Below are 15891 nucleotides of genomic sequence, written 5' to 3'. Positions count from 1 at the left end.
CCCAAACTTGCTCATCCATGTCTTTATGGACCTTGCTTTGTGCACTGGTCCAAATCACTTGGTGGAGGGGGGGGGGGGTTTATGGTGTGGAGTTGTTTTTCAGGGGTTGGGCTTGGACCCTTTGTTCCAGTGATGGGAACTCTTAAGGCATCAGCATACCAAGTCATTTTGTACAATTGTATGCTCTCAACTTTGTAGAAACAGTTTGGGGATGGCCCCTTCCTGTTCCAACATGACTGCACACCAGTGCACAAAGCAAGGTCTATAAAGACATGGATTAGCGAGTTTGGGGTGGAGGAACTTGACTGACCTGCAGAGTCCTAATAGTTTTGACAATAGTATATATATATATATATATACCTATATATATATCATACACACACTGTTTTTATAGATATATCTCATGATGTGAAAGATATGGTCCCCAGTAGGGACTCCTGACAATAATAAAAACCTGACAAAGGTTCTAGCCTTTCCCTGCTTAAGACAGTTTAGGAAGTATTTTAAAATATTTTCCATTGCGTTTTTTTTATTTTTTTTATTTTAGTTGCACAGATAGTGAATTCCATGCGGGCCTACAAAGCAGATGTACTGTTTAGAAAAGCCCTGAAAGATGATTAATGAGCAGAAAAATAAAACATTCAGTGCCCAGAATGTGTTTTATGCCAAGGGCCTCTTGGCATCCTCACCTAGCTTTTGTTTTCATTACTTATGTTTTCTTCGGAAAAACATTTCACTTTAATTTATGACTAAATCATTTAAAATGTCACGGTATCAAGATCAATTAACTATAAAGAGAACACAGCTTCCTAAGATCTGTCTGCAATTCTAATGTGATCTTGATGAAAATCTATTCGATTGTGCAAACTGTTTCAGCTTTTCGAATACATGTTTTAGTCCATAGCTCTTTTTTTACTGATAGCTCTTTTAGGGCTCTTTCACTGAGCCTTGGGTTTTAAGCCCCCTGGTCAACTACCCAAATTCTAACATTAGAGCCTGACAGGGCTGAATACAGTAAATGCGTGGCCACAATGCCTTGCTTTGCAGCCATGGCATTTTCAACTCAGTTTCAAACTTGCCATTTGAGATCAATGGGGTCACACTGCAACTGCAATCCAAACTCTTGGCTCACAGTTGTGGCACAATTCCACAATGTGAAATTGCTGTTAGGTAATTAAAAAAAAAGGGTTTAAAAAAGCAAGGTGATCGGAAAAAAAGCAGGTATCAGATGAGGAGACGGCAGTAGAACTTCCTGAATGCCTGCAAGCAGCTGTTCTACAGCTCCCTGAAAAACGATCCACTGCAGAACACTTTTCAAGGTGTGGTAAGCACTGCCTGTCTAAAAGAGACCTTAGAAGTACATTCCCACCAAAAGATTACATACTCCGCAAATATTATAGGTCTGTAGAGTCTCATATAATATAAATAAAAAAATAAAAAACCTTCACTGACTATTACACGTGACCTTTATCCACCTATCCAGGTATAAAACTCATAAATACAGATGAAAATCACAAAAAAAATTGCTATTATATAATTGCTATTATACAATTTTTAGGTTTAGATCCAGGGCCATTTTTCTTTATGGCTGTTAACCACATAAGTCCTGGAGACTTTTTCTACCTATACCCCCTTGAGTCCCAGAGTATTTTATTCCTTCACCCCATATCTCAATAACACATCATGTGATTTTTTTCTTGGGACAGAAAGGGCTTTAATTTGATTGTAGATTTGGGAATGTGCGTTTTATTTTATAGCTTTTAATTTAGAAGGAATAGTGAAATTTTTTTTCTTATACAACTTTCACGTAATTTGTGCAGCCCCATACATTTACCCCAAATTCTACCATACAATAAATTAGTCAGCTAAAATTTACATAAGAAGATCAAATTAGGTTGTCAAGGATACAAACTAATAGGATGGCCTTTATTTCACAAGGCTTGTAACCACAGATAGATAGATAGATAGATAGATAGATAGATAGATAGATAGATAGATAGATAGATAGATAGATAGATAGATAGATAGATAGATAGATAGATAGATAGATAGATAGATAGATAGATAGATAGATAGATAGATAGATAGATAGATAGATAGATAGATAGATAGATAGATAGATAGATAGATAGATATGAGTATCTCACAAAAGTGAGTACACCCCTCACATATTTGTAAACATTTTATTATATCTTTTCATGTGGCAACACTGAAGAAATTACACTTTGCTAAAATGTAAAGTAATGAGTGTACATCTTGTATAACTGCATAAATTTGCTGTCTGCTCAAAATAACTCAACACACAGCCATTATTGTCTAAATCGCTGGCAACAAAAGTGAGTACACCCCTAAGTGAAAATGTCCAAATTGGGCAATTAGCCATTTTACCTCCCCGGTATCATATGACTCGTTAGTATTACAAGGTCTCAGGTGTGAATGAGGAGCAGGTGTTTTTAAATTTGGTGTTATTGCTCTCGCTCTCACTCTCTCATACTGGTCACTGGAATATCAACATGGCACCTCATGGCAAAGAACTCTCTGAGGATCTGAAAAAAAAGAATTGTTGCTCTACATAAACATGGCCTAGGCTATAAGAAGATTACCAAATCCCTGAAATTGAGCTGCAGCACGGTGGCCAAGATCATACGGTGGTTTAACAGGACAGGTTCCACTCAGAACAGGCCTCACCATGGTAGACCAAAGAAGTTGAGTGCATGTACTCAGCGTCATATCCAGGGGTTGTCTTTGGGATAGACATATGAGTGCTGCCAGCATTGCTGCAGAGGTTGAAGGGAGGGGGGTCAGCCTGTCAGTGCTCAGACTATACACCGCACACTGCATCAAATTGGTCTGCATGGCTGTAATCCCAGAAGGAAGCCTCTTCTAAAAATGATGCATAAGAAAGCCTGCATACAGTTTGCTGAAGACAAGCAGACTAAGGACATGTATCACTGGAACCATGTCCTGTGGTCTGATGTGACCAAGATAAACGTATTTGGTTCAGGTGATGTCAAGCGTGTGTGGTGGTAACCAAGTGTTTCCTGCCTACAGGCAAACATGGTGGTGGGAGTGTCATGGTCTGGGGCTGCATGAGTGATGCTGCCACTGGGGAGCTACAGTTCATTGCGGGAACCATGAATGCCAACATGTACTGTGACATACTGAAGGAGAGCATGATCCCCTCCCTTCAGAGATTGGGCTGCAGGGCAGTATTCCAATATGACAACGACCCCAAACACACCTCCAAGATAACCACTGCCTTGCTAAAGAAGCTGGGGGTAAAGGTGATGGACTGGCCAAGCATTTCTCCAGACCTAAACCCTATTGAGCATCTGTGGGGCATCCTCAAATGGAAGGTGGAGGAGTACAAAGTCTCTAACATCCACTAGCTCCGGGATGTCATCATGGAAGAGTGGAAGAGGACTCCAGTGGAAACCTGTGAAGCTCTGGTGAACTCCATGCCCAGAAGGGTTAAAGCAGTGCTGGAAAATAATGGTGGCCACACAAATATTGACAATTTGGGCCCAATTTGGACATTTTCAATTAGGGGCATACTCACTTTTATTGCCAGCGGTTTAGACATTAATGGCTGTCTGTTGAGTTATTTTGAGGGGACAACAAATTTACACTGTTATACAAGCTGTACACTCACTACTTTACATTGTAGCAAAGTGTAATTTCTTCAGTGCTGTCACATGAAAAGATATAATAAAATATTTACAAAAATGTGAGGGGTGTACTCACTATTCTGAGATACTGTGTATATATATATATATATATATATATATATATATATATATATATACACATATATATATATATATATACACACACAAAAAAATATTTCTACTGGTGATATATTGCTGTCTACAATCAACTAGCAAACGATCATCGTAGAAGTGATCTGCTATTGCAGGATAAATCAAAGCCGAGCTGCTTCAGCTCTGTTCGAGCCTCAATACTAAAAATGATTGATTAGATACCATTTGTGACATCCCTTTACTTCCATTGTATACATTGCAGAATCACTGAGTTGACATTCTAAGCTTTAGAGTGCACCAATGAAGTTGTCAGGATTGAAAGACTAGAGCTGATTGTTTCAGTTTCTGGGCTTTGTGCTGGACCCTGGCTATCACTGAGAGCCAGCGGTTTCAACACCAAACCCTACCAGGACTCAAGAGAAGTGCTGGGTCCTGGTGTTATTTTAAATTTGCAATTGGACAAATAGCCACTGTTGCAGAACCAATTAAAATGCAACTGGGACTTAAGTGCTTTATCCAAAAGGCATGCACCTATATCAACTTTAAAATGCCAACCCAGTACACCAAAGATATGCAGTGATATTTTCCACAGCTAACATGGAAAATTTGTAACTCCCTTCTGTGTGAATTTCAGCATGTTTGTCCACTAAAAAAGGGAGGAGTATTAGCCAGAAACTAAATGTACACTAATATTAGGAATGAAGCTGAAATGTTTCTAAGGTAACAACAATGCTGGACCACAGGACCCTTATGGTGTCTGTACCTTAAAATGATCTTTGTATCTCTGTGAAGCCCTCCTTGGTTGTAGATCCAGGATGCACATGGAACCTTGACTTTATCTTAGATTGTGATTAAGCCACATCCACTTCGGTCATTCAACAATCAAATGCCAGAGTATCTCCTGCTCACTAAAGTTTTATGATTTTGCAGTCAGCATGGTCAGAATTTGAGGCCTTTTATGCAGTCTGGGCCAAGAATCCAAGGGGTTTGACAGGGGCACATGCATACAAAGACTGATGGAGGTAATGGCGGATGCTACAAGGTGGTTGGTATTTTTAAAAATGTCCTAGGCCATCTTCAGTTAACTTTAAGTTAAATTATCTTCATAGTCAACTTACTGAACAGAACATTAATCATAATATCCAGAGTTGAACTGCATGCACAAGTAAACTGTATCTTTAACGCTTGTCTTGTCTTCTTCAGAATGGTTCCATGCTGTTCAAGCTCTGATGGTCCTCTCGGTCCTATTCTCCAGCTTTGCCTTCATGCTATTCATGTGTCAGCTCTACACCATGGAGAAAGGTGGACTCTTTTATGCCACAGGTGTCTTCCAGATACTTGCAAGTAAGACATTTAAGTGACATTGTTATCATTCTTATTATACTCCCCTTGTAGTTTATACTGATATTTATGATAATTTTAGTGCACTACATAAAGTAATTAAAGGCAGCTTGTACCTTTACAACAAACTTATTTGCTAAATATACCTCCCAAGTTAAACTGCCAACCATAACCTCAGCTAATTACTTGGTTCCAGAACTTTGACCTCTTTTAGTGTTTCCAGCCTGGTGGACAAAATTCTCTTTAGCAAGATCTCCACTCCCTGCGCATGACCCCATCGGTGTCAATAGGGACTCTGTAATTTTTGTTCGATAGGCAGCAAACAAAGGAGAAGGCCTTAGAGGAATAAGGTTAAGTAAACAGCAATAAAGGGGGATTTTTTTTATACAGAGTCCACCATTAGGAGGGCTCCCAGATGGTTTCTGGTTTTAGGGGTCAGACTTGTTTTCCAACTCATCTGTTTTTTGTCTGTCTGACATTTATATGATCAAAATATAAGTAACTGATCCAATCCTTTGTACAGGTCTTACTGTGTTCTCTGGAGCAGTGATCTACGCAAGCCATGTGAAGGAGTTTCATGAAAACAAGCCTGAAGGAGGACATTTTGGTCACTGCTTTGTGCTGGCCTGGGTGGCCTTTCCTCTCAGTTTAGTGAGTGGAATCATGTACATCCACCTGCGAAAACGACAGTAACACCAGTAAAACATCTTCTTATTCCACATATCAGGAGATCTTTGCCCAGACTGTGTGGGATGGAATATTGCCTCTGGGGTTCATCTGGATCAGTCTGCTTTGGAAACTTGTGGTCTGCCAAATTTTAAACATCACCATCAAATTAATCAAAGGCACTGTTGTCATCTTTATCAATCTCCATTCCATGGATTCCATTCCATGAGGTCCTGGATAATGCTAAATTGTATAGTGTATGTACGGCTGGATTCAGAATGGATTTAATCAACATTCCACATGAAGACAACCCATCCTATTAGATCATATATGCGTTGCTATTGTATGCAGAGCAATATAGGTTTCTGCTTCTGCATACCCTCAGGGAACAGCCCCATGCTACAGAAGCCATATAAAAAAGTGTTTTTATGTAGGCCAAGAACAGCAGAAAGAAGTACAAAAGGAATTGCTTGTTCTCAAATTGAGCTGATGTAAGTCTGAATAGTGTTAACACTATCAGATTTCATTTACACATAAGTGAAAATATAAGTATTATTCCATATTCAAAATATTTTAGTTAGGTTTTGCTTCCTTTAGTGTAAAAATGGATATAAACACTCCACTTTGCTTTATTAATGAAAATACTTATAGTTTATTTCTTTTACATGTTGTGTATACACAGTGTTAAATCTGAAGTCATCTAATATGTTTTATTATCATGTTAGAAAATATGGTTTTGAAGGAAAAAAGTTTACAGGGTCACTAATAATTTAAAGGGTTCTAAATGTATTTTGCTACCTTTTTTAATTGGAAGACATTGCAATTTTTTTTTTGCTACACTATTTGGAGTAGAACTTTATCCAGGCTATTGACATTTAGATACTTACATAATCCTGGCAAATGGTAAACAAACTTTTAAACAAGCCATCACTGATCTTTGGAGCTGCGTGGTCTGTGGAGCAACACATCCTCAAAATTCACAAGAGAATCACTGCGGTCCTCTCTTCCTGTGAACCTGCTCTGTGTTTACATTGGACACTAGAAAGCTTGCACACTGCTGGGGAAGGAAGGGGGGGGGGCAGATAAGCTGAGTTGCTGAAATGAAAGTGATAGTGGTTTTTGGTTTGTAAGATTTACGAATGAATTACTCCACAGTGTCTGGTGTCTGAGAGAGGTTGGTAGATGCTTGTTTTAAAGCTTACTTACTTATTGTTAAAGTATAAATAAAGGAAAACTGTTTTTTATATTTTGATAGAGTGGTGAGGCGGTAAAACCACTGTCTGTACTCCTTAGGTTGATTTAAATTGCCCAGATTATTTGTATATCTGGGAGTAAAAGTGAGGGTAAATCCAAAAATTAGGACTTGCCAACAGGAACAAGGGGAAATCTTTCAATGTGTGCACTTGTTCCCATGACAGCTGTCTAAATGTGAATTACCATTACATTGAAAAGATATCTTCTCACTTCCTGTTGAGTCTACAGAACAGGAAGTGAAGGAAAATCTCCCCAATGAGATACAGATGGCCCTACTCTGTCAAAAATAAAACTCTTGCTTTAAATATACTGTACATTAATCAAATGTAAATATTACAATGTCCATAGCCTATTCACAAATCCAAATTTGCAGTATATTTCACAAGATTTACTGGTATGTATTTGTATATTAATCACAATGTGGGGCTCATGTTCTAAAAAGAAAACTGTTGGGTTTTTGGTGTTATTTTCCAAATGCAAGTTGTAAAATGAAGAGAAGAACCTGCTTGGTTGATATAGGCAAAACAAACATTTGAATTCTTTATATATAGTTTAGGATATTTTTTTACTGTAAAAAAAAAAAGGCAAACACTACATATTCTTCTGCTGCTCATCAAGTTGCTTACCTTGTTCAGCAGCAGCAGGCTATGACTAAAAATAACCTTGGTGCATCATACTTCTAAAGCTCATATTTTTTTGTATTGGGGTAGTGTTTTCATTACCTGAATGAAGGTAATGTGCTCACTGGAAAGATAATGTTTATAGCGGCGCCAGTCCTGTCGTAGTATAAAAGAAATCCCTAGCCCTCTTCTCATTTGAGCCAAATGAAAGCTGAACTCCAAGCAGATGTAAAAACACAATTTAATGCAGTTATATATTCATAAGAAAAAATAAATGTATATTAAATGCAACATGTGTAAGTACCTGAATATACAATAAATCACAAAAAACAATGCTGCGCCAGATATCTACAGCAATTAATTAAACAGTACAAAACAAAGTGCAATATAAAATGTTCATAAAATATATATAGGTTGGGTCGGAATTGACACACTATCATCCACCTTCAGTGCTTATACACAAAAATTCAGTGCTCAGTGCTTCTCTGCCACCCATGCAATTAAACTTCTCACCTTACATTCTGACCCTGTCTCACCAGTGGGTCAGGATAAGCACTTCCCCTCTGGGTATAATAGCAGTCTGGTGGGAATCTTTAGCTGTATACTCTTAGGCAGGTTCATCAAGGAATCAATCTCAATCCGTATTGTGCCATAAATACATCAAAAAGGTGAAAAGACAAATCTAGTGCTCTCCGTTTGAGATCCAAAAAGTTTATTAAAAAAGTCAGCAACTTACAAGACAAGCACTTCAGCAGTGTGGATACAACAAGCTCTCTCGTGGCCGCAATGTGACATAGATGGACAGGCTCCACCCCCTATACGCGTTACGCCAGATGTTGACTTCCTCGGTAGGGGTGGGACACTAAGTACCTGATTATGACTTGTGTCGGCTGTCTGAATACAATAGACAGCAGGTGAGATCCTTCTTGCAATCCCATGTACAACAGAACTATAAGAGGGGAAGGCAGTGCCCTGGGTCAATAGGGCATGATGCATATACACATCTTATAAAGTTGCAAAAATAGAAAGGTTATGGGGGGTTTTACTAAAAACCAGAGCATAAAAAATCTGGTGCAACTCTGCATAAAAACCAATCAGCTTCCAGGTTTTATTGTCAAAACTTATTTGAACAAGCTGAAGTTAGAAGCGGATTGGCTACCATGCAGAGCTTCACCAGATTCTGAGTGCTCCAGTTTTAGTAAATCTCTCCCTGTGTGCGCATACATGTGTGCTGTTGCTGCTGCTTACTGATAAAGTAACAATCTCTGTTTTTTTTTGGGGGGGTTTTTTTGCCATCTGTGTCTCATTGGAGAGATATCCCTTCACTTTCAGTCCCATAGCCAAAACAGGATGTGCTAGGAAATCTTTCCAAAGTGAGGGAATCCCTAGTTGTCACCAGAGTCCGAATGTCTCTATTAGAAGATTTCCGCTCTATTAGTGTTCTGATGTAAAGCAAAAATTTGGGATTTTCTTTCGCGCTCACTTTTGGTGATATATATATGTAAATGGTCAGCGCTATATAAGTACCTGTAATAAATAAAATAACGATAAACAGGACTTATAGAGTGGGTTAATCTCCCTAAGGGGGGGGGGGCACAGACAGCAATAAAAATGTGGCAGGTTTTGTAATCTCTCTCTATAGTCAGAACAAAAAAAGTTACAGTGGCTACAGTGTGGCCAGCTAGTTCTGGGAGGCTGTCATATGACAGCCCCCTGTGTGATTGCGCCTGCCACGAACGCGCTGCGGGGTGCGGGTGGCGCACTCTGTGATTACAGTGTTCGGAGGACCCTGCTGATCACAGATTGAGGTAAAGAGCCAATCAGTGGCTCTTTACCGTGTGATCTTTACCGCGTGATCAGCTGTGTCCAATCACAGCTGATCGCGGATGTAAAAGAAAGCCGGTTATTGGCACTCCTTTCCTCATGCAGACAGCATGAGGAGAGGATAAGAGAGCCAATAACTGGCTTTTCTAAAAGGGACATGTACACTGATAAACAGGGCACTGATCCAACAGTGCCCACCAGTGTTGCCAATCTTTGCCCACCAGTGCTGCTAATGTGTGCCCACCAGTGCTGCCAATAAGTGCCCATCAGTGCTGCCAATAAGTGCCCATCAGTGTCACCTATCAGTGAAGCCTATCAGCGCCCACCAGTGCCACCTCATCAGTGCAGCCTATTAGTGCCCATTAATGCCCATTAGAGCCACCTAATCAGTGCCCATTAGTGCAGCCTCATAATTACCCATCAGAGCAGCCTATCAGTGCCCATCAGTGAAGCCTAACCAGCACACATCAGAGAAGGAGAAAAATTACCAGTTTTCAAAATTTTATAACAAACTATGAAAAAGCTTTTGTTTTCTTTTTTTCAAACTTTTCGATCTTTATTTGTTTATGCAGCAAAAAAAACAAAACAAAAAAAAAACAAAACAGTGGTGATTTAGACCCCGTTCACACTGGGGCGATCCGACTTGCCGGGGCGACCTCACGGACTTCATAACATTGAAGTCAATGCAGGTCGCTCCAGGTCGCCCCAAAGAAGCTCCGGACCCTTTTTCTAAGTCGGAGCGACTTGTGTCACTCCTATTAGAACGGGTCCACAGCTTATCTATGGCAGGCGACCTACGGCGACCTGTCAGGCGCCCAGGTCGCCCCAGTGTGAACGGGGTCTAAGGGTCCATTCACACTAGCGCGACTTGTCAGGCGACCAAGTCGCCTGACAAGTCGCGGTCGCTCACTCGCCATTGATTAGCACAGGACCCGTTCTAATAGGAGCGACACAAGTCGCTCCGACTTAGAAAAAGGGTCCTGTACTACTTTGGGGCGACCTGCAGCGACTTGCATTGACTTCAATTATATGAAGTCCGTGCAAATCGCGCCAAAGTCGCGGTGCACGCTGTGCACCGCAACTTCACAGGTCGCCCCTGGAAGTCGGATCGCGCCAGTCTGAATGGACTCTAAGTGTCCATTCACACTGGTACGAATTGTCAGGCGACTTGGTCAGCCTGACAAGTCGTGCACCGTCGCTCCCACTGTGTAGTACAGGATCCGTTCTAATAGGAGCAACACAAGTCGCTCCAACTTAGAAAAAGGGTCCTGTACTACTTGGGGGCGACCTGAAGGTGACTTGCATTGACTTCCATTATGTGAAGTCCATGCAAGTCGCGCTGCACACGACTTCACAGGTCGCCCCCTAAGTCAGAGCGACCTAATGTGAACGGGGTCTAAATACCACCAAAGGAAAGCTCTATAGGGCTAAAAACAAAATATAAAAATTTTGTTTGGGTACAGCGTTGCATAACCGCGCTATTGTCATTCAAAGTGCGACAGCGTTGAAAGCTGAAAATTGGCCTGGGCAGAAAGAGGTAAAAGTGCCCAGTAGGCAAGTGGTTAACTGCTGTAGAAAAAAGAAAGGTAACCAGCCTGCCTGTGCAGTTTTGAGAGGCTGTGAAAAATCTCTGGGCTAAACCAAATTTGTGGGGGGAGTGGTGATAGAGGGATAACCCTATCTCTACACTACTTTGTCATAAGCCAGAGCCATTTGTGTTCATAATATGCTTCTCTCCCAAGGTTTAGACATGAATGTCGGTCCTAAAGGGTATCTATGACCAAAATGTAAATCAATTTATTAATTTCCACATTGAATTTCAATTATTTCTAGCCTACCCCTATTATTCTGAATGATCTAAGAAGTTTGAAAACAACTTACTTTGCGAAGATCCCCGCACATTTACCTCCTTGAACTCTGTGACATGTATTAAATATGTCCTATGCGTAAAAACTGCTGTGTCACACATTTCACAGAACCTGGCTTCAGAAGGTGGAGTCAGTACAGGAATCACAGCTTGTAGGCCTCAAAGTACCCTGGGCAGGACTTTTTTTCAACTTGGTGGCTTCTGTGGTTAGCAGTGACAGCACTCCTCTCATGGCGGCTCCACTGAAACCTCCCTGACCCGGTATAAACCTATAAGAGCATAGAAGGGGTAGAGAATGTACACATCACTATGAAATAAGAGGAGGGGACAGGAGATGCACAGAGTTGTGGTGGTCTGGCAGTAGTCCACCCTGTCATGACATGGAGGGGGATTTGGGAGTGGAAGGATAACTAAGTACAGGGGGAGGGGGGCAATTTGGTGGGGAAAGGGGGAATCATTTTTGGTTTAAATTTACCAGTGAGGTCTGCACTCCTGAACCCTGCATTCTGTAAGCAGTGCACTCCTGAACCCTGCATTCTGTAAGCAGTGCACTCCTGAACCCTGCATTCTGTAAGCAGTGCACTCCTAAACTGCTCTTTGTATGAAGCACACTTGTGAACCATGCACTGTGTATATATTACAATCCTCTGTATGTATCACACTCCTGGTATTTAATGCCCTTTCTAAGACTCAACCATTTGCTGCTGTATGCTAAAGCCTCCCCTAAGGGGGAGGTGGGGAGAGCGATTGAATTCCTGCACATATTCTCTAAGAAAAAAATCCCTAACCATGGGATATGCAGTTCTTAGAAATTGAAAGTGAGCAGCAGAGAGGAAGCTGCAATGCATGCAGGGAATTCAGGATACTGTGGAATGAGATGGCCAGGAGGCAGGCAGAACTCACAACACGAAAAAGGAGAATTTTCAAGTAAGGTTATATTGGATTGTTAATAATAACTATGGTTTGTATTGCTATTACAATGCTGATGTTATTAAAGGAAGGTGTTTTCATTGACCATAAATTTACTTTAAAGCCACCATGGAAAGCTCATATTTCATCCGAATCCTGCTGAATAGACCAAAATTCAAGCCATGACTGGTCATGTTGGCATAGCCAAGTAGTCAAGTGGAAAATTGTCATCCAAACAGTGACTACATCCAATCAGATTCAGTCACTGTTTGGGTATTCTTACAGCATTCAATGCCAGCTGTCAGAATACAATACCCGGTGTGGAGGATTCCTTCATTCACATTGTTTAGCTTGTAAGGAATCTCTTGGATTCCTCTCGTTCAGGCCATTGACTGAACAAGAGAAAGCTGCAGTATATGGGTATAATTATCGTTAGACAGTGGAATGGATAAAATGGAATTCAAACTTATATATCAACTTTATATTATAAAAACAATGTGAAAGAAGATGAATTACACAGCAAGTACCCCTAGTCTTTTTTTAATCTGCTATGATAATCCAGCTCTGCCCATCAGTATGAGACTTTCTAAAGCAAAAAGTTGTACAATAATTAATATCATTGGGTGAGACATATTGTGATGCCCAATAAGTTGTTTGAGCTCATAAAGCCTCAAAAAGAATAACAAGGATGCTTGTTTGATTGAGCCTCCGACCTTCTTAGATGCAGGAAGAATGTATTTTATACTGTACAAAGGTATAACAATGTATGTTATGTTCTACATCTACATAATGCACTGTAAACTTTTCTATTTTAATTATCAAGCAGTTAGGGTTGCCCAAATCTATTGGTAAAGAGAACCCACTGTATCCAACTTGGTAAATATTGGTAAAGAGAACCCACTGTATCCAACTTTGCAAAATCATACTTGGGTTTTCCCTTTACAGACATAAAAACCCAAATCAGACCTCTGAACTCTTGGTGGATATCAGGTTCAGGGGTGATTGCCATAGCAGCATTCAGAAGTATCTGACTTCCTTTACTTAAATTAAAGACTAAGTAAACTTCCTCTGCAGACATTTACCTGTAGGTAAGCCTATAATAAGGCTTATCTATAGGTAGTGAAAATATCTCCAAATGATGTACCGTTTAGGAGATATTTACTTTACATGCAACCAGTGACATCACTGGCGCATGCGCTCTGAAGGAATGGCCACGGGTGTTGTTCCTTCAGAGCCCCGTGCCGTGAGCGACGGCTCCCGCGCACATGCATGGGAGTGACGTCATCGCGGCTCCGGCCAATCACAGCACCGGAGCCCGCGAACCCGGAAGAAACTCCAGGGAAAATGTCACCCCTGTCAGCAGTGGGCGGGCACTGCTGGAACAGTTTCATTCCAAGAAGTATTGCATAATGAGCTAGTATGCAATGCATCCTAGCTCATTATGCCTTTGTCTTACAGGGTTTCCTTTACTTTTTTTTTTTTTTGCAGAGTTTACAACCTCTTTAAACACAGTAATCCACAACCACCAATCTGTGACCATCTTATACTGATCATCTTACTTCAGCTCCATAAATTCTAATTGGTTGCTGTGGGATATTGTATGTAAGATTTAAAGCTTAAATTAGGAACCCTTCCCTGAATAAGACTGTATGAGAATGAGAAGTATAAAAATGTAAAATGCAGCAATCAAACATCAAGGTGTTGGGACATGAAAAGAGACAGTTACAAGTGGCCTTGAAGGATGCTGGGAATACAAAGGACCCATAGGGACCACTATAATGTAGCAGAAGGTCTACACTTAAAGTCTAACTAAAGGTAAAACTTTTTTTTCGTTTTGGATAGAATGGAGAGGTAGTAGAACACCTATTAGATTTGTATTGCTATCTGTGCCCCCGTTAACCACTTAAGCCCCGGAAGATTTTACCCCCTTCCTGACCAGGGCCTATTTTGCGATTCTGCACTGCGTGATTTTAACGGACAATTGCGAGGTCGTGCGATGCTGTACCTAAACTAATTTAGCGTCCTTTTTTTTCCCACAAACAGAGCTTTCTTTTGGTGGTATTTGATCACCTGTGCGATTTTTTGATCATGCGCTATAAACAAAAAAGGGGCGTCAATTTTGCAAAAATAACAATATTTTTCACATTTTTTTATATGAAATTCCCCAAAAAAAATGTAAAAATCTAATTTTTTTAACATTTTAGGCCAATTTTTTTTTGCAAAAAGCGTATTTTGATTGGTTTGCGCAAAAGTTATTGTGTTTACTAACAAAGGGAAAGATTTTGTAATTTTTGTTGTTTTTTTTTTAGCGCGTAATGGCGGCGATCTGCGATTTTTTTTGCAGGACTGCGACATTGGGGCGGACAGATCGGACCCTTGACTGACATTTTTGACACTTTTGGGGTTACCAGTGACATTACTACAGTAATCAGTGCTATATACAGTATATGCACTGTTACTGTAAAAATGACACTGGCAGTGAAGGAGTTAACTGTATTGGAGAGGGAGGGGTTAAGTGTGTCCTAGGGGCGTGCTTCTAACTGTGATTGGCTGTGGCTTGAGCTGTAGGAACAGTGATCAACGGTCCTACATAGTAGAACCATTTTATCATCATTCTTACACAGGGAGAACTGACAGGCGGCTTTGTTTACACTAGCCGCCTGCCTTTCTCCCGCTGTCACGGACGATCGCGAGTGCCCGGCGGACATCGGGTCCGTGACCGCGCGGGAGCGCACCTCCGGCGGCGCGCGCTCGCTCCCAAAACCCTCACAGGCTAGCGACGTAGCCCTACGTTACTCTGCCTGTGAGGGGCTGACTGCCAATGTAAATAGTCGTGCGGCAGTCGGCAAGTGGTTAAGGAGATTTGCCCTCTCTATTTGTCTTTTTTACCATTATCATTGACAGCGATAGTAAAAGAAAATCTAAAATTTTATGGAAAATTCCCCAGAAAAGTAATAGAGGGGAAGTCTTCCAATGGGGACACTAGTTCCGGTGACCCGGGGGTCCCCAAGTAATTACCTTAATTTACAGGGATTTCCTCTCATTTCTTGTTTGGCTATGGCACAGGAAGTGAAGGGAAATCTCCCCAATGGGACACAGATGGCGGAAAAAAAATCTGACAGGGGTTACTTATAACCCTCCCTTGCTCTATCCAAAATGTAAAAAAAAAGCTTTGCCTATAGTTCCACTTTAATGTTGATGCTTTATTAAAATGTGGCTAATTTTGGCAAAGGACGCAATATATCATTCAATAGTTTGGATCCTTAACGTGCCAAATGTACAGTATGTTGCTGAAAACACAATACATTGGTTTTATTGCCAAAAGCATGGATCAAGTGAAACTAAGGCGTTTTTGTCTTATGTAAGTGGGTGCAAAATTATCACTGCTCTGTCCTTTTTGTTGCAACATTACCCACCCCCACAACATAACTTTCACTGTATCTGAATGAAGTCTTTGTTTTATATTGTTGAGTTTTGAATATATCTCAATTTTACTGCACTGTAATCCATATAAAGCTTTCTTAAAAGTTGAGCTAGAGCTATTAACTCCTGTCCTAAATTACTGCCTTCAAGCTGCATTTTTTTAAAAGAAGTCACTGTTTAAAAGCCAATATTTTAATTAAATTCTTACGGTTAGAGTGTTGATATC

The 15891-nt window shown here is 40.6% G+C and overlaps 1 protein-coding gene across 1 annotated transcript in view; it reads left to right on the top strand.

The window, feature by feature from the left end:
• Positions 1-7046, top strand: part of EMP3 (epithelial membrane protein 3 (MAM blood group)) — a 59604-nt gene extending 52558 nt beyond the window's left edge. Inside the window, exons 4-5 of the mRNA XM_082274541.1 lie at positions 4965-5105; positions 5626-7046. Coding sequence (XP_082130667.1) covers positions 4965-5105; positions 5626-5795 — 311 coding nt within the window. The 3' untranslated portion in view covers positions 5796-7046. The remainder of the gene's footprint in view (positions 1-4964; positions 5106-5625) is intronic.
• The last annotated feature ends 8845 nt before the right edge of the window (positions 7047-15891 follow it).

This window comes from Pelophylax lessonae, assembly GCF_965119305.1.
Source record: "Pelophylax lessonae genome assembly, chromosome: 12".
NCBI classification, from domain to species: Eukaryota; Metazoa; Chordata; class Amphibia; order Anura; family Ranidae; genus Pelophylax; species Pelophylax lessonae.
Note: the sequence above shows the minus strand (reverse complement) of the source record. Positions and strands in the feature narration are given on the sequence as shown.